Source organism: Trichomonas vaginalis, chromosome II (genome assembly GCF_026262505.1).
Source record: "Trichomonas vaginalis G3 chromosome II, whole genome shotgun sequence".
In the NCBI taxonomy this organism is placed as follows: Eukaryota; Parabasalia; order Trichomonadida; family Trichomonadidae; genus Trichomonas; species Trichomonas vaginalis.
Genome location: NC_067204.1, coordinates 5381774 through 5399939, shown reverse-complemented (window position 1 = coordinate 5399939; position 18166 = coordinate 5381774). Strand labels below are relative to the sequence as shown.

General features: G+C 31.8%; 10 protein-coding genes and 2 pseudogenes across 12 annotated transcripts, besides 2 other annotated features; 9 read left to right on the top strand and 3 right to left on the bottom strand.

Annotated features, from left to right (window-relative positions):
* Positions 1–180: 180 nt before the first annotated feature.
* TVAGG3_0490510 (protein of unknown function, DUF4108 family) lies at positions 181–660 on the top strand (the record flags this gene model as incomplete). Its single annotated transcript, XM_001317986.1, has 1 exon — positions 181–660. One exon carries the CDS (start codon positions 181–183, stop codon positions 658–660), a length of 480 nt encoding a protein of 159 aa, XP_001318021.1.
* Positions 661–1103: 443 nt separating this feature from the next.
* On the top strand, positions 1104–1340 carry TVAGG3_0490500 (N-acetylmuramoyl-l-alanine amidase family; the record flags this gene model as incomplete). The annotated part of the gene is made up of 1 exon (XM_001317985.1): positions 1104–1340. One exon carries the CDS (start codon positions 1104–1106, stop codon positions 1338–1340), a length of 237 nt encoding a protein of 78 aa, XP_001318020.1.
* A 311-nt stretch (positions 1341–1651) lies between these two features.
* Positions 1652–2074, top strand: TVAGG3_0490490 (uncharacterized protein; the record flags this gene model as incomplete). Its single annotated transcript, XM_051236170.1, has 1 exon — positions 1652–2074. The coding sequence occupies one exon, from the start codon at positions 1652–1654 to the stop codon at positions 2072–2074; it is 423 nt and encodes a 140-aa protein (XP_051093994.1).
* A 546-nt stretch (positions 2075–2620) lies between these two features.
* Positions 2621–18166: part of a mobile genetic element that runs on past the window's edge.
* Positions 2730–3167, bottom strand: TVAGG3_0490480 (protein of unknown function, DUF4107 family; the record flags this gene model as incomplete). Its single annotated transcript, XM_001317983.2, has 1 exon — positions 2730–3167. The coding sequence occupies one exon, from the start codon at positions 3165–3167 to the stop codon at positions 2730–2732; it is 438 nt and encodes a 145-aa protein (XP_001318018.2).
* TVAGG3_0490470 (uncharacterized protein) lies at positions 3483–4364 on the bottom strand (the record flags this gene model as incomplete). Its single annotated transcript, XM_001317982.2, has 1 exon — positions 3483–4364. One exon carries the CDS (start codon positions 4362–4364, stop codon positions 3483–3485), a length of 882 nt encoding a protein of 293 aa, XP_001318017.1.
* TVAGG3_0490460 (protein of unknown function, DUF4106 family) lies at positions 4414–5268 on the top strand (the record flags this gene model as incomplete). The annotated part of the gene is made up of 1 exon (XM_051236169.1): positions 4414–5268. One exon carries the CDS (start codon positions 4414–4416, stop codon positions 5266–5268), a length of 855 nt encoding a protein of 284 aa, XP_051093993.1.
* On the bottom strand, positions 5268–5665 carry TVAGG3_0490450 (annotated as a pseudogene). Its single transcript has one exon. A coding segment is annotated over exon 1 (398 nt).
* On the top strand, positions 5691–6305 carry TVAGG3_0490440 (uncharacterized protein; the record flags this gene model as incomplete). Its single annotated transcript, XM_051236168.1, has 1 exon — positions 5691–6305. The coding sequence occupies one exon, from the start codon at positions 5691–5693 to the stop codon at positions 6303–6305; it is 615 nt and encodes a 204-aa protein (XP_051093992.1).
* Positions 7605–8563, top strand: TVAGG3_0490430 (organellar and viral DNA polymerase type B; the record flags this gene model as incomplete). The annotated part of the gene is made up of 1 exon (XM_051236167.1): positions 7605–8563. A coding segment is annotated over one exon (959 nt), but the record flags the coding sequence as incomplete, so codon positions are not given.
* On the top strand, positions 9969–10379 carry TVAGG3_0490420 (ATP binding; the record flags this gene model as incomplete). Its single annotated transcript, XM_051236166.1, has 1 exon — positions 9969–10379. The coding sequence occupies one exon, from the start codon at positions 9969–9971 to the stop codon at positions 10377–10379; it is 411 nt and encodes a 136-aa protein (XP_051093990.1).
* Positions 10481–10580, top strand: TVAGG3_0490410 (annotated as a pseudogene). Its single transcript has one exon. A coding segment is annotated over exon 1 (100 nt).
* Positions 11336–15217: a mobile genetic element.
* On the top strand, positions 17048–17587 carry TVAGG3_0490380 (organellar and viral DNA polymerase type B; the record flags this gene model as incomplete). The annotated part of the gene is made up of 1 exon (XM_051236165.1): positions 17048–17587. The coding sequence occupies one exon, from the start codon at positions 17048–17050 to the stop codon at positions 17585–17587; it is 540 nt and encodes a 179-aa protein (XP_051093989.1).

The following is an 18166-nucleotide window of genomic DNA, read 5'->3' as shown; positions in this document are numbered from 1 at the left end:
AATTCATACAATATTGAACGATTTTGTATCATTTTTTTTAACATATGAAGTAAAAAATGTATGATTCTTACGGTTTTTATTCTTACGTTTTTGAATAAATCAAGATTTAAAAAATTGACTTCTTACGTAAAATTAAAACTAAGTTAAATTTATTTTTTTTTATTTTTTATTTTATAATAAATGAGTGGATCAAGATTCGTAACCGTCAATCAATTAATGGATGCTCTTTCACCAATTCTTGAAAATGTTAAACAAGTAGATGTTTATTTCGATGATTATGTAGAAAGTTTATATTATAAAGGTAAGTTTAATATTAAACCTATTGCTTTTGCATTTGATAATAAATTAATTGAAAATGCAAAAATTTGGGAATTAATTCCGAATATTGAATTTATAACAAATATTAATGATAAATGGTTTAAACGAATTCTAACCACAAAAGTTCTTTGTAAATTAATGATCAAAACTGAGGAAAAAGAATTTAACGGGTTTAAATATCATCCAAATAAAGTTTCAGAACTAGAAAATGAAAAACTTCAGAAAAAATTAAACGATAGACTTTCAAATGATCGTATTGAAAAAATAAATAAACTAGCAGAAGTTGCATTTAATAATGAAATATTTGATGAATATAACCTTGAACTCAGTGATGGGCTTTAAGGACCCGGGCTCAACGAGTCATGATTTATGAAATCAATAATTTGATTTATTCGCTCTTCAATAATTTCTATTCTTTTTGTTAAATCATCTATTTTCATTAATGAGGTGATTCTTGATTGAGGAATAGATTTCAAACTAACCACTCCTTTTATTTTTGAAATTTTGAATCCATCAACTTTAAACATTTTATTCAATTTACATGTTGTCAATTCTTCAAATAATTTTTTATTATTAGCATAATAGTCATTAAATTCTTCAACAGATGAAAAAATTTTTGTTTCAGTAATTGGTTTAACAACGTTTATTTTTTGTTGAACATTTTCACTTTCATTTATTTCTTCCTCCTCTGTTTCATTTATTTTTAACATCGGTTTCATTTATCATTAAATAAAAATTAGAATATAAGTGATGAAAATGAATTTTTAATTAATATTAAATCAGAAATGGCTGCAGGATTCTTTAAAAAATTATGGGAAGAAATTAAGAAAGCTGCGGGTTGGGTTCATCAAAAGATTATTAAACCCATTGCAAACTTTTTGGCACCAGTAGCGAAAACGGCAGGAACTATCATAGGTGGAGTATTAGGTACAAAAGCAGGTAATCCGGCAATGGGAGCACAAGCAGGTAACGCAATTGGTGGAATTGCTGAAGGAATACTTAATAAAATAGGAGGTAGATAGTGGAAAAATAAATAAATATTATTTTTATCTTAGTATCGGTTGAAGTCTTTGATAAACTTTTTCTCCTTTATTTAATATTTCTCTTATTGGGGCGGCTTTTGGTGTTATTGATTCAGCAACGTCACTAATTGCTTCTTTATTTCTTAAATATTCCAATTTTGCTCCTTTCTTCATTGTTTCCCAAACTTTATGCGCTCCTCTTTTTACTTTATCCCACAGTTTCTTAAATATACCTGCAGCCATAGTTGATTATTTCATTAAAATTAAAAATTCATTTTCATTTTTAATTTTGATTTTTTATTTATTAATAAATGACGACTAACTATTTGGTGCCAAACACTAAACCGATTAATGGAAATGTGTTTCATTCATTCGAAAAGATAAATGAAATATTCGCGAAGAATGATGGTAGAAGATATTATAGAGAACTTGAAAGTTCATGCTATGACTCTGATACTCCATATTTTGATGATAAACAAACTCATTTAAGAATTACAAATCCAGCTCATGATGTGAACCAATTAGGTGACACATATATTAAACGCAAAGTTAAAGCAACTCTAGTTTCAAATAAAGCTTTCACATGTGATGCCGCTTTTAAATGTATGCGTTTATTCGTTGGTTACAAATCATCAAATCAAAGCTTTAAACAATTAGAAGTAGAAACCGAAAGAGGTGATGCCGGTTATCTTCAGATGGATTGCGCCCGCGAATCTTTCGCATTTGCAACATAAGTTAGTATGGGTAACTTGGGTACGGCGGCACTGCGTTCCACCTTACCCAACTTAACCTTAAATATTTACAAAACCGTCTGACACATAAATGACTTCACTAATGACTTCACTAACGACTTCACTAACATTTTCACTAACGACTTCACTACTGTAAAAATAAACGTTCTCACTAACGTTCCCACTAATGTTCTCATTTACAAAAGTATTGCAGCGCTTCCCATTGCTGTGCTTCACACAATAGTTCATATTCTTCAGTATCGCTGCTGTCACTCCAATCGTCAGAGTCAAAGTCACTGTCAAAATAAATGTTAGTAAGTTTTGACAAAGCTAATGAAACACGCTTACCGTTTGTATCTATTGCTTTTATATATCTCCCATTATGTTTGTTGTCATAAACGCTCAAACTAACTTTACCCTTTCTCCCTCGTATCTGATAGAATGTATTTTCGCGAGGAACGAAGAACAAATTCTTGAACTCATGACCGTTGTAGTTTGTTATCTCAATAGTTTTCGTCATTTATATAAAAATAAAATAAAAAATAAACTTAAAAATTAATGATATCACCACTCCCACACGTATGAAAACATCCATTTAAATTTAGGGTAGAAGGTTAGATCTAACCTCATTTCTACCCTCATTTCTACCCTGTTGAATTCATTGCTTTATAACTCTCTTCCTTGGTTTCTTTTTAGTTGCTTTCTTCACGTCTGTCTCCAACTTGACTGTCTTTCTTCTTCGGCCGTAATGATACCAGTTACTTCCACCAGTCAATGGGTCAAATGGTCTTTCGTAAGGGTTTCCATACATTCCATAGGGACCATACGGAAGAACTACTGGTGGAGAAGAAACATTTTCTTTAGTTCCATCGACTCTATTTAAATGCATTGTTTCACCTTTCATCTGGTCATTAAAGTCTTTTGCGTGTTTTGCAAACTCATCGTCCTTTCCTAAAGCATTTTCTGACTCAGTCGCAACCAAATTGGATGCTTTATTTATGAGCCCTATTTTATTTAATCTTAACTTCTTTGCAACCCAGCCTCCAATCTTCCCTTTATTTGCATCTAATGTCTTTGAAACCCTTCCTTCACTCATTTTATTTACTGCGTCATAAGCTCCAAGTGCTTTTGCTCCAAATGCTAATGCTTTTGTTCCCATTGCGCCTAAAGCTGCCCAAGCTACCATTTACCCCATATTAAAATCATCTCTCTTCAATATTATCTCATAAAAGTTCTCGTTACTGGAGAAAGTCAATGAAACGTAAGCGTTCTCACGGGCTTCGCCCTCACCGCTTTGCGGTCTATCTAACTTCTTTCTTATATCATCTATACGCTTCAAAATGTCTGAACAATTGCTAACATCTTCTACAACAGTTATTTCATCATGAATGACCTTCAAGAACAAGCTCATTTAATATGCAATTAAAATCATCTCAATAATGAGTCCATCCTTTCCATCTTTAGGTAGCACAACATCTTTCATTGAAGAAGGTTCGACAAGTCTTATGTTAAACTTACTGACAAAGTTTGTTATACTATAATGCTTCGGCGGCGAATACATATAGTTTGAAAGACATAATATAGATTCTTCAGCAAATTCACTTATACTGGATTTTATAACAATGTTCTCACGAGACCAAATACCACCAATTGACAATCTTGTAAGCAATCCTGCTGAGCCTTCAACTGTAAACGTCGATGGTAACATTCCACGAAGGTCATCTATTGACATCGTTGAGTCACTGTATTTAAATATTTTCTTAAAGCAATCGTCATTATCTAACCATGCAATAGCTTTGAAGTTTTCATTCGAATATACATCTGCTTCATTAAATGTAAAACCTGACTTCTTTGCAGAGATGACTTTAAAATCTATTGAGTTTGTTTCAAAATTATATGCTATGGTAACTTCTGAAGGTAATGGATGCCCTTCCGCAGTCAGTTGTTCTCTCACTACCGTTTGAAGCTTTGTGTTAAAAACTTTCATGTCATCTCCTGTGTCTAGGTTCACATACACAGCAACAGGGAAACTATCTTGCTTCTTTGTTTCATCATTATACCTCAAAACATTAAAGTTCTTCAATAATATTGTTCTTCCTGCTGGAATACTTCGAACTTGTCTGATTTCAATAGCTTTCTCACCTCCTACATACTCTACCCAGTGCCTTGGATATTCATAAGTATACTGACTTTCTTGAATTTTGGTTGGTTTCATCATAACGTGTTCATAGTATATCTTTATACTCTTGTCAGTTAGACTCGGTGCTATGTTCTGAATATTTCTGACTTGCATTTTTAATGGAGATAAAATGAAGCATTTAATACATGACGTAGATGAAGACATGAATGAAACTACAGACAAACTTAACTCTTCTCTTATTCTTCCTTTCAGTAAGGACTATGAGTTCTGTTCAAATGGTGTTTATTTCTATTGTGGAAAGATGGGTTCAGGTAAGACATTTAACCTCATTCGTCATATACTCATAACAGAGCGTTTAGGAAACGACTCTTACTATGACCAAATCATTATATCAGCAACTTCAGACTCTATGGATTCAACAGCGAAAACATTTATGTCAAAAGTTCAAGCCTCTGTCGTTAAAGTTTCAGACAGTGAACTCATTGAATTTCTTCAACGTTACATTCGACGTAAGAGGAAATATTATGCCATTGTTGAATTTATACAGTCAGGAATGCAAAAGACTTCAGAAGAGATGGAAAGAATTATTGACAAACACCACTTACGTCAATACTCAGGAGTTTACGATATGAAACGACTGACAAACTACATTCTATCAAAACTTTCAAAATACCCCTTCAAAAAGTATCCTTCAAACACTCTGCTCGTTTGTGACGACTTCGCCGGAAAAGGTTTAGTGTCAAAGCCTGACTCACCATTAGCTAACATCATAACTAAAGTCAGACATTACCATTTAACTGTAGCAATACTTATGCAAACATGGCGTTTCCTTGCTTTAAACATAAAACGTCTCATAACTGACTTCGTTATCTTTCAAGGTTTCTCACGCTATGATATTGAACTCATTTGGAAACAGTCAGGTATAACATTACCTTTTGAAGAAATTTGGGAAGCATATAAGTCTCTCATCTCTCCTCGTTCATACCTTGAGATTCATATCATGACTAATACCATTAAAGTCAAAAATATTCCATGGGAACGACCAACATTGTTTTAAATCTTATGCTTCAATTGACTGATGGTAAACAAATTCCATGCATCTCTGTCGCCATTTCTGTTAATATTTTTGCTGTCATTCATATCATCCACTTCCCATCCGTTAGCTTTTGAGGATATGCGTTAGAATAGCTGTTCTTAAATGAAGGCTTTTCACCTTTGAGAGCATAAACTCTATAACTTTCTGCATACTTTATGTTTGAACCTCCTGAGCCATCATTGACATAAATTTTTATAGGCTTCCACCCTTTGTTCATGTTCCTGCTTCTTCCCTTAGCTCTTTTGTTCAGTAGTTCTACATCTTTATACACAGCACCTGTCTCAGTGAATTCAACAATATTTTCATTCGTTAGCTTTACATTCAAACCCTTGTCGAGTATATTGTTCATTTCATACATATAAAAGGTTTTTATTCTATATGAAATGAGAAGCAAATCCATCTTAGCTGGTGCCGTAAATGTTCCAATTGAACCAACATCAAATGTTGACTCACGAACGACAAACAATATTGTCATAAAGAACTATAGTTCAGAGTGTTTGAAAGAACCAGAACCAGAGCTGAAATCCGTGAATTTAAACACAACTTCAAACGCTAACGCTACATCAGATGTTAAGTTAGAGTATCCACCACTGGACCAAATTCTTTCAAGAGAAGCCAACGACAACCCTTACACAAATGTTCAAACAAATCCTTCAGATAACGTAGACCATTACCTTCTTCAGTTATACCAAACTATCTTACTCAAAGACGATAAGAAGCTTTTGGTAAATCTTATAAGTAAGAACCAAATAATTCTAACAAAGGAGGATTTAGAAAATGTTATCTCACGAATAACAGGAAAGCAATGTGTCATTGACTATCTCGACCCTGAAATCGAATGCTGTGGTCAAACGCCAATATTCATGAAAATAGGTAACATCCGCATCATTGAAACACCAGGAACTACAGGAGTTGAGTTTAAGTATAAATATTCGAACGAGTATACAAAACTTTCAACAGAATATAAACTTTGCTTGAAATATGTTTTAGTAAATTAAAGCAATTTGTAATATCTATCCAAAACTTCTTCAACAGTATCGAACTCATCTTCATAATGCAAACCTAATCTTATTGACTTGGTGCAGTTTTCACTAACACAATATTTTTCTGTTCTCTTGACTGACATAACTAACTCATTTGTTTCATCAAACAGCAACAACCAAAGTTCATGACCTAATACATAACATTCATACTTTATATTTTTAGCTCTGAGTTCTCTTGTAAGCTGTTGCATTTAATATTTTCTAAAAAGTCAACTTCAACAGTCATTCGCACTGGTGCCTTCAGTTCTACAGGCTCTCCTTGAAAGTCAACAAGTCTGAATTGCATGTCTTTCAAATTATGAGGACTAATGCGAACCCATTTACCTAAATGAGTTGCTATGACAGGAACATTTGGAATGAACATTGAATTGACTGCATAACAGAAGGATTTATATTCTACTGAACCTTTACTATTAACTCCTGAAATACCTGTGACATTAGCTATTTTAGACTCAATGTATAAACAATTGCCATAACATACGTATGGAACAGATTTCATCTCAATCGTTTTGTCAACACTTTTCAAAGGAAATGTCATATGGTATGCTCCTAAAAGAAGTTGAACTCTATGACTCATTCGTGTTATCTTGAACTCTTTCTTGCTACTGAACTTCAATGTTCCCTCAGAAGAGAGTTCGACATCTATGTTGTCAATAGTTTCTTCATTTATGAGAGCATTTAACACTCCAGCAATTTTATCTATTCTATACTCTGCTCTGTTAGGAAATGTTATAAAACTTCTTTTGTCATCTATTTCAATCTCTATGAAATCTGTTTCATCTGTTATGACAAAAGTTGCGATAGTATTGAAGTCAACCATTCTGAATGCAAGCGCTTCATTCTGAAGACCTAAGTTTGTTTGTAGCTTTACTGTCCCGTATTCGTTTGGGTCTGTACTTTGCAAATAGAACAACATTTTATTCTCATTAAAATATGACTATTGCTGCATATGCGTATGAAACAAATGAAGCAAGAAGAGCACATGAACTAGTAAACGAAAACTCAACTTTAACCATTGAAGGCAATGATTTAGTCATTGACGATGGAAAAACTAAAAAAGTCATTGATTTCGATACTTTTAACACTTATGACCCATTCATTACAACAAGCAAGGTTCCCATCATAAATGATGGAACGGTGCAATATATAAATTCAACAGTAGATGCCTCATTAGTGAAAGTATTAAATGTTCTCATTGAATTGTTAAAGAGCTTTCGATTTGACGACAACATTAAATGCTTAAAGAATTTAGTCATGAATGAGAAACAAATTCTTGGCGTTGCTGGTAGCAGTAATGATGTACACCTTATGACATTAGAATATTATAACGAACATAAAGATGAACTGAAAGGAGAGAAGGGTGACACCGGACCTCAAGGACCTCAAGGACCACAAGGAATACAAGGAATACAAGGAATACAAGGAATACAAGGACCTCAAGGCGAGAACGGTTTGGATGGTGTAGATGGAAAGGATGGAAAAACTGCTAAATCATGGATATGGAACCTTATAAATACTGGTTTAACAGCTGCTTCATATGGAGTTCTTCAATACCAAATCGGAAAGATATGGGCGGTACTTGGTGAAGAAGTTTTAAATGACGTTAAAAATGCTTTGAACTTCATTTCAAATGGTTCGGATACTATTAAAACTTTATCTGGTTGGATGCAAGAAACAAGGAGTCAAATAGATACTGTAAGACGTATAGCAAACAATGCACGTACGGGATTGGATACTTTACGACAAGCACAAAATACACTAAAGGAAGCAAATGATATTCTTGGCTCAGTATCAGACATGCATGAAGATTGGCTTAAAGGTATTGACAAATCTTTAAAAAATCACAGTCAGTCTATTGCTGACTACAAGAAAAGTATAGATTTTTTACATAGTGCTATGGACGTACATGATGGAAGCATAAGGAACTTACTTAATGCTAACAATAACTTACCAGGAACTATTAAAGCATTTATAAAGTCCTTTGTAAAACCCGGTGCTCTAACATTTAGGTCTTTGAGAGCAAGAGCATTGAAGTCAAGAGATGCAGAAACTCCAACAGAACCTACAGAAGGAACTGAAACAACAGAAACTCCAAAAGAACCACCAAAACCAACAGCTAATGAAATATTGTTCGAATATTTTCCAAGGTACTCTGTTCTCATTGCATACATTCAAGAAATACTTAAGAAAGCAGACTTGACTTTAGGAGATGATGAAAGTTCTGTATATCTTTCGTTCCAGTTTCAAATAGCAGAACTTTTGAGACAGATATGCTTAATGTATGACAACATCTCTGATTTCACAAGATATGATGACGACCATGACCCCGAACACGGTGAAGAAGAAGTTTTACAAACATCCATTAAGACAGGAAAGGTTTTAACACAAAGTCTCATTATTGACACCAAAGATGGCGAAGTGGACGTTCTTCAAGAGCTGAAGAAAAATACTTCTTCGGGAGGTGGTGGTAGGCATGAACTTGAAATAAATGAGATAGAAGAGAAATTAGCCGAAAAAGCAGATAAAGAACATAAACACAATATCTCCGATATAAATGAACTTCAAGCTACATTAAATAGTAAAGCGGACAAAAATGAACTTGACGCAATGAACAAAGTTTTGAAATCTCATAAACACAATATCTCCGATATAAATGAACTTCAAGCTACATTAAATAGTAAAGCGGACAAGAACCATGTTCATTATATAAGTTCAGATGAACAGATTATAACGGACTATCATGGATATTTAACACGAAGTGATGAAGCGAAGACAAAAAATGTTAATGAAAGAAGATATAAATACATTCGTGCTAAAGGTTATGACATAAGCTGTACTGTACAGTATGATGTAGCTAAAGCACCAGAAGCATTTGGTTATACCGGTGAAATTTATGCCTCTACTTTCAATGTTAACGGTGTACTAGTTGAACCAAGATTTACTTTGAGAGTTAAGTCAAAAATAACGTTTGAAGATGCTATTAAAAGTAAAGCTGACAAAGATGAACTCGAAGCAATGAACAAAGTTTTGAAATCTCATAAACACAATATCTCCGATATAAATGAACTTCAAGCTACATTAAATAGTAAAGCGGATATTAAACATACACATAAATCCTTCACTACTGTTAGAGCAGACGATGTAATATTGAACTTTGACCTTGGTTCAAGTGCACCTTTAGAGAATCCAAGTACAAGCGTAAAAGATACACTAAACAATTTAGATAAGAGTTGCAGGAATATTGAAAGTCATGCCAGAAACTTTGAAGCACATGAACTACCCGCAATGTTAGATAAGAAAGCAGACAAAACTTATGTGGATGCAGAACTAACAAAGAAATTTTCGAAACCGGATACAATGGCATTTACAACAGAAATTATAAATGGTGAACCAGCAACTCCATTTGAATTTGTTAGAGGTCTTCAACCAGATACTTTTGAATTTTTCTTGGATAATTCTATTGAACTAACATTACATTATAAAAGTGGAACAAATGCAACATTTCATCCGGGAGATACATTCCAAATGGTATTTAATGACATAAGTTCTTTAGAATATGTTTATAGAGTTATGAGCATATATGATTTAATATATCCTATAGGAGCTGTTTATACGTCTATGAATCCAATAAATCCAAACACTTTATTTGGTGGTAGATGGTATGAAATAGTTGACAGTTTTCCATTCTACACTAATACGCAGTCAATGAAGATGGGAGGTTCAAAGAAAATAGGTATTGAAAACCTTCCTTCACATATGCATAGGTTCAGTGGAAGAACATCTGTGGAAGGAAACCATTCACATTCAATAACAAAAAGAGGTTATAGAAATCTTGCGGCAGGTTCGGATAGACAGGGAATGGATAGATATGATATTTCAACTGACCCAGTAGATTCAAGCACAGGTATTTTCTGTGGAACCGCAGGAAATCATACACATGTTGTAGCTGGTATTACAGACCCAGCAGGTAATGGAAAAGATTATATGCCTCCTTATATAACAATACACGCTTGGATACGAGTTGGTTAAAATCTTTAACTTTACATAAATGAGCTTGAAAGAAGTATTCGAACAACATCCATGGAGGTCATTTAAGAAGTTCAATGAAGCTGCAAAGAGTCGGGGATTTACTAACAGAGCTGAAGTGAAAAAGTTCTTTGACAAAAATGTTGTACATCAAACAAAAATAAACCCTTACGACTACTTTTTACCAATTTACTCCAACACTCCTGACGCATACCAATTTGACACTCTCATTCAAAGCAGAAAAGGAGGACATAAACCATTCCTCATCTTCATAAATGTTAACACTCGTAAAGCATATGCATATCCAATGAAAAATAAAGGAACTCGTGAAGTGTTAAGAGTTTTACAAAAGTTTGTAGCAGAACATAGCCCAAGTACTTTAACATCAGACCAAGACAGTGCATACCTCAGCAACGAAATCACAGATTTTCTCATTAAGCATAACATAACTCACTACACTACTGAAGACCATAACCATAACATACTCGGCATCATAAACCGCTTCATAAGGACTCTCAGAGATTTAAACCAAGAGCGAGACTTTACCGAAGAAACAATGAAACATTTTCTCGAAGTATATAATTCCTCAACACATTCTACAACAGGACATACACCAAATTCAATGACACAACAACAAGAAGAAAAGTATATACAAAAGAAACGAAGTCAAACACAAAATATCAGAAATTCAACACAATTTACCCTCATTCCTGGTACAAAAGTTCGTGTAGTTCTTGACGACAAACCGTTGACAAAGAAACGTTTAAGGTTAAGTAGAAACTATTATATCGTAGACTCTACGCAAGGTAATGGATATCTTATAAAAGCTGCTGACGACTCTATTGCACTTTATCCTCGTCAGAAATTAGTCGAAAGTAGTAATGGCAAACTTGCTGAAACCATTGACGAAGCAAAGCGAGGAGTGGTTATTGAAATACTTGGCTATAACACAAACGATGGAGATATAAAAATTGCTCACATTTGCTCACATTTTGGCACTTTTTTTGTACGTTTGTCAAAAAATTGTGAGGAAGATCTCACAAAAATAGTCAAAATGTGAGCAAATTTTGAGAAGTGCTCACATTTTGACATACGATTATTTTCATACGTTTTTTTGATGAATTCTAATAAAACTTCATTACCACTTTCAGAACGAAGCGTAACTTTTCAGCACGTAACGCTCTATCATGTGTAGTGACATATTATTCAAAAAAACTCAGATTGCTTATCTTATAATAACAATTTCATTAGAAAAAATGCACGATTTCACGCTAAAACTTTGAAGCAATTCTTAAATTCGGATAAAAAATCGATATGTATTACACTTTAAACTTCAAAAAATGGTTCAAAATTTAGACTTAGTTTATCTTAACAATATAGCAGATTTTAAGCCGAACAAGTAGGAGTAATAGAAATAGCTCTTGAAAATAATTACAATTAGTAATATGTAAGTCAAAGTTCGAGTATTCTAATAAATAAACGTTCCGGATTTTCTTTACTACAAGAATCAATACTTAATATATAGAAGCAACAGTAAAAACTTATTAGAGATTCAAAAAGAAAGTTGACTAAAGAGAATCTTTTTATATAAGTAATTTTATTTTTTTGAAATACGAGATCGAATAAACATGTATTTTATTTTATTACTATAATAATACGTTTTTACATAGTAAGAAAGTTTAGAGACTGAAATGAAATTAAAAATTGAGAAAAAAATAAAGCTTTTCTATAAAAATTCATATTAATATATAGTATAATGATATTACAATTTATTGATAGTTGTGTTAGAAAAAAGGTACATTCACTATTTTTGACAAAATTTTAAATTTTCATGGGGTTGTAAATCTTATAATAACTAGATGAATAAGGAATAAATCCCAGTATGATGTGCATCATTATATTAAACACTATATGTAAGGCTGGTGATTCTATTAACACTTATGAAGATCTATAGTATTTGAGCAGATAAATTTGATAATTTCCAAAACTCTTATATTTCAAAATTAAAGTGTGCGAATGCATTTAAATGAGAGCAAAAAGAGATTGATGCTGTTAAAACTATGTGTTAATTTGCAATTATTTCGCATCACAAGAACTACCCAGTAAATTCGGCTATCTTTCTTTGCAATTATTCTCCATTATACATATAATATAATGGTTAGGGTTTGAAGAAAAGTTACTAGAGAATTATTGACTTTTGAAATAATGCAGAATTTTACTTGAAGAAATCATTAATTTATGAGTTCCAAATTGCTAAGCATGACGAAGGATCATTAAATTTGCTACAATTAAATACACTTATTGCAGAATTAAGATTTTTGAAATTAAAAGTTTGAAATATTGCCTTTTTGAATAAAAATTTAAATTTTATTATATAATCATGATAATATCTTATAGAAATTAAAAGAAAATATTTTAAACCATTCAAATATTTTGAATGTCTTATCAATTTAAAATATTAAAAGATAGCTTGATTTTATCATCATTAGTTGTTATCAAAGTTTTCTTCTTTTGATGAACAACAGTAAATGATTTGTTAATTACTTGTCTTCCTTTTTCGCAGCAAAATCGAAAGTTATGATGATAATCTTGCTCTCAATTTTGAAACTCTCTGATTTACAAGTAAGCATTCCTTTGGAAAAGCAGTCCTATTCTGTTTTCAAGATATTTTAAAGCCTCAATTTCATACAATGCGCAGATCTATTCGAAATTGCAAGAACTCTCAAGAAAAATGCAGCAGCAAAGAAGATTCCATAGTTTCTAGCATCAAAAATTTACAACCTTAATACAACAGTTAAAGAGAAGCTCGAAAAGAAAATATTTAACCATAAAGCTGGAAACCATTCGATATCTACTATTGGATCTAATAAAAAGTTAATTATAACATATTTAACATGCTATTTGTTGACTTTGTTCCATTATATTACCATATATATCTTTTTGAAATCTAAAATATTTTTACAATTTTAACCATGTGTTGTTGAAACCATATATCAATCTTAGCTAAAGTATAGTTTATGAGTCTGTCACCATCTAACGTATGAATTTTCAAAAATGTCAAATATGTTCATTTTTTCTGTAGATTCAGCCATAATTTCACGTTGTTATACTATTCAACTATTATTTAATATTTTTATCGATTTAAATATATGATGAGATGCTTAGTTCTCCTGGAAATCGATTTTTAATCGCAATTTTAACTTTCCAAAAAAAATTCAAAAATAAAAATCCCTCTCAATTTTCTAAGTTTTATAACTCGCCAAATCTCTAGCCAATTTTTTTGGCCCGTATAAATATTGTTTGGCACTATATAGGGATGCTATTTATCATATTTTCATCCCATTTTACTGTTATCGCCTAGTGAATGTACCTTTGTTAGAAAAAATATACAACTAAAATGTCAGTTTTAAAAAATTTAAAAATTATATTAAAACAATAGTCATTGAGGATGGTTAATTGCAAAAACTCAAGAAACTATCATTATCTCTCTTTGCTTAACACATCTACAACTGGAAACATCATTCCAAATGAAGTTCCTCAGTCTCGTCAAAATTTCTCTCTCATCTACAACAAGCTTAACTCAAAACTCAAGAAACTATCATTATCTCTCTTTGCTTAACACATCTACAACTGGAAACATCATTCCAAATGTTGCATTCAAGAATCCTATTATTATTCTTTCTTTCAATCTTTTATATTTACTCTTTAAATTCTAATATAATATAAATTCTTCATTTCCTTTGTTTAAACTTTTTTCATTTTAATACCATTTTATCAGATAGTAATTTTTGTTTTTCTCTGACCAAAAATCTTCTCAATTTAACTCCACCTTCACAAAAATTCATTGAGTTCTCTCAAAATTCTTGTATTTTTGGTATACTTAAAGTATCATCTTCAAATATTTTTTTGGAGAAAATTGACTTTGCATAATATCGTAATACTTTTTAAGGCAGATAGATTTACCGTAAGTTGAAGAACTTTTAATTTGAACAGAAATTATTCAACAAATATTCTTTTTATTTGATCAATAAATTGTAATATCATTATACTATATATTAATATGAATTTTTATAGAAAAGCTTTATTTTTTTCTCAATTTTTAATTTCATTTCAGTCTCTAAACTTTCTTACTATGTAAAAACGTATTATTATAGTAATAAAATAAAATACATGTTTATTCGATCTCGTATTTCAAAAAAATAAAATTACTTATATAAAAAGATTCTCTTTAGTCAACTTTCTTTTTGAATCTCTAATAAGTTTTTACTGTTGCTTCTATATATTAAGTATTGATTCTTGTAGTAAAGAAAATCCGGAACGTTTATTTATTAGAATACTCGAACTTTGACTTACATATTACTAATTGTAATTATTTTCAAGAGCTATTTCTATTACTCCTACTTGTTCGGCTTAAAATCTGCTATATTGTTAAGATAAACTAAGTCTAAATTTTGAACCATTTTTTGAAGTTTAAAGTGTAATACATATCGATTTTTTATCCGAATTTAAGAATTGCTTCAAAGTTTTAGCGTGAAATCGTGCATTTTTTCTAATGAAATTGTTATTATAAGATAAGCAATCTGAGTTTTTTTGAATAATATGTCACTACACATGATAGAGCGTTACGTGCTGAAAAGTTACGCTTCGTTCTGAAAGTGGTAATGAAGTTTTATTAGAATTCATCAAAAAAACGTATGAAAATAATCGTATGTCAAAATGTGAGCACTTCTCAAAATTTGCTCACATTTTGACTATTTTTGTGAGATCTTCCTCACAATTTTTTGACAAACGTACAAAAAAAGTGCCAAAATGTGAGCAAATGTGAGCAATTTTTATATCTCCAAACGATGACACTTATAAAGTAAGATATGAAGGAGGCGTTGAAGATGTTATACCATCTAAGAACTTGAGAGAGTCAAAGCCAACACATCTGGGACCATTAGAGCGGGAGTACTGGAAAGACAAAAATATGCCAGAAAGAATAAGAAAATTCTTCTAAACTTTTTCGTTGGATGTAAATCAGACATGAACGAGAACAGTCATGATATCATTAATGGTACCATTTATTTTAACATAAAGACGCAAACGGACTCTTTGAGTCCTGAGGTCTTTCAGACCGAAGCGGCGAGGACGAAGTCCATGACCAAAAATAATGTTTAGGGTAGATGGTTAGATCTAACCTCATTTCTACCCTCATTTCTACCCTCTTGAATTTTCATGAATTTTCCCGAAATAAAAAATAAAGTTAGTTTTATTTTATTTATTTTGTATTTTTTGTATGTAAAGACATGATTTCAGGGATTTTTTTGACGAAGTGTCAATCTTCACTTCGTCAAAAAATAACAGTTATCTAATGAAAAAGTGTCATTTTTTGTATTTTTTTTGTATGTAAAGACATGATTTCAGGGATTTTTTTGACGAAGTGTCAATCTTCACTTCGTCAAAAAATAACAGTTATCTAATGAAAAAGTGTCATTTTTTTTGTATTTGACGAGAATGTCGGGTAAATGTTTTGTCATGATTTCATCGTAAATGTTTTGTCAAGACTTCTTCGTATATGTTTTGTCATGACTTCATCGTATATGTTTTGTCATGACTTCTTCATCGTAATGAGCGTAAATGTTTTGTGAAGAATATAGCAACAGTCTGAATTCCGACGGTTGCTTTTTATACAAAATTCATGCAGGAAATTCTTGAGTTTTGGTTGAAAGAATACGGTGGAGCCAAAAGTGGCTCGACCTCAAAACAAGCATTTTATGAGCTTACTAAGGGTGTTATGAATGAATTCAAATGTATTTACATACATCCTGACCTCGTTCATTTTGTTGCTGAATTCAGCAAAAATATAATTTAGGTGAAGAGGTGAGATCTCACCTGTTTTTTCACCTCTTTTTTCACCTCTTGAATTTTCATGACTTCTTCGTAAATGTTTTGTCAAGACTTCATCGTAAATGATTTGTCATGATTTCATCGTAAATGTTTTGTCAAAACTTCTTCGTAATGAACGTACATGTTTTGTCATGATTTCATCGTAAATGTTTTGTCAAAACTTCTTCGTAAATGTTTTGTCAAACATGAACGTAAATGTTTTGTCAAGACTTCTTCGTAATGAGTGTAAAGGACCCAAAAATAATGTTTAGGTGAAGAGGTGAGATCTCACCTGTTTTTTCACCTCTTTTTTCACCTCTTGAATTTTCATGAATTTTCCCGAAATAAAAAATAAAGTTAGTTTTATTTTTTTTATTTTTTTTATTTTGTATAAAAAAATAAAAATGTCAACAATCGGCACAACAGCAATACAAACAACTACAGCACCAAACTCTTTAGTCATGAATCCAACATCTATGTTAGTAGAGATGAAAAGCTTCATTCCTTCTTCATATACTTTTGAAACAGAAATCCAGAAGATAAAGCAAGAACTTTTAACATGTAATTTAGACTGTAGTGCGAAAGATGAAACAAATGAACAGTATCTTTATGAAATGGAGGACATTATTGACCATTTGCCTAAACTACCTGAAATTCAGCAACAAAAACTAACCATTCCTGAATTCGACGAAATTGAAGTCAAAGCAACTGACTCAGTAGAAATAAAGAAGTTCATACGAAAGGTAAACTATGAGTTTCTAGGATTTCATTGCAACCATAAGGTTATGGACAAAGATTGCGACATGGTATATAAGAATGTTTCTGACATATATAAATCTGAAGAATTTAAGACCTACGACAACTTTGTTTCGTTAGTTGCTGAATGTGTATGGCAGATAAGAGATGAAGATAGAAGAGGTAAAGTATGGAACAAACAAATAAGACCCGCTATGTTTGAGATGAAGAGAGCAATTGACGCTTTAGTTGTTTTAGCAGGTAAGGTTTCAGAATATAACGCAAAAATGAACCCGCAATGTTCTAAATGTAAAGCAGCAATGAGGAGATATAACTACTCCGTCAAAGAGATAGAACGTATGAGAAACGACTATGCAGACTTAAGGAAAGAAGCAGAAAAACCAGCAGAAAATAAAATGGACATGTTAGCATTTCTGAACAAAAACTATCCAACAGCAGAAGATTTCCTTCTATCTGACGTCATGAAGAAATATAAAGAAACCTTCGGCATAGTTAAAACATTCGATGTACTAAAAGAAGAAATAGAAGCTACAAAACTGTTTAGGATTTCAAATATACATCGTACAATTCATGTAAAACGCTTGTAAATAGTTATGTGAAAAAACAGGTGAGAAAACAGGTGAGATCTCACCACTTCACCTAAACATTATTTTTGCTGAAAAATGACCAAATTTCATGAATTTCCTTAAGACAGAAAAAATAAAGTTAGTTTTATTTTTATTTATTTTTTTATTTTGTATGTAAAGACATATATGTCAAACATTGAGTTTGAAACAGTTAGAAAGATAGACAATGACACCAAATTGGTTAGAATAGGTGATTTAAACGTAAGATACTCAAAGAAATACAACAAATATTCTTTGTCAGACATTATATTTCCATCTGGAAAGAAAACACACGACTGGGTTAGAAATGCTTCAACTCAGAAAATTTTGACAAGAAATCCTGAGCTTATGATATCAGTAAGATTCTATGGAACTACAGCATATCTCATCGACCAAAGTCTTATACCAATAGTTTTGTTATGGATTGACCCAGTTGTTGGATATAACTTCATAACTTATGGTTCATTCGATACGGAACGTTGCAGTGAAGGCTTACTTTACATCGTTCAGAAACCGAAGGACTTCAACACAAAAAGATATAAGATAGGAAGGACATATAAT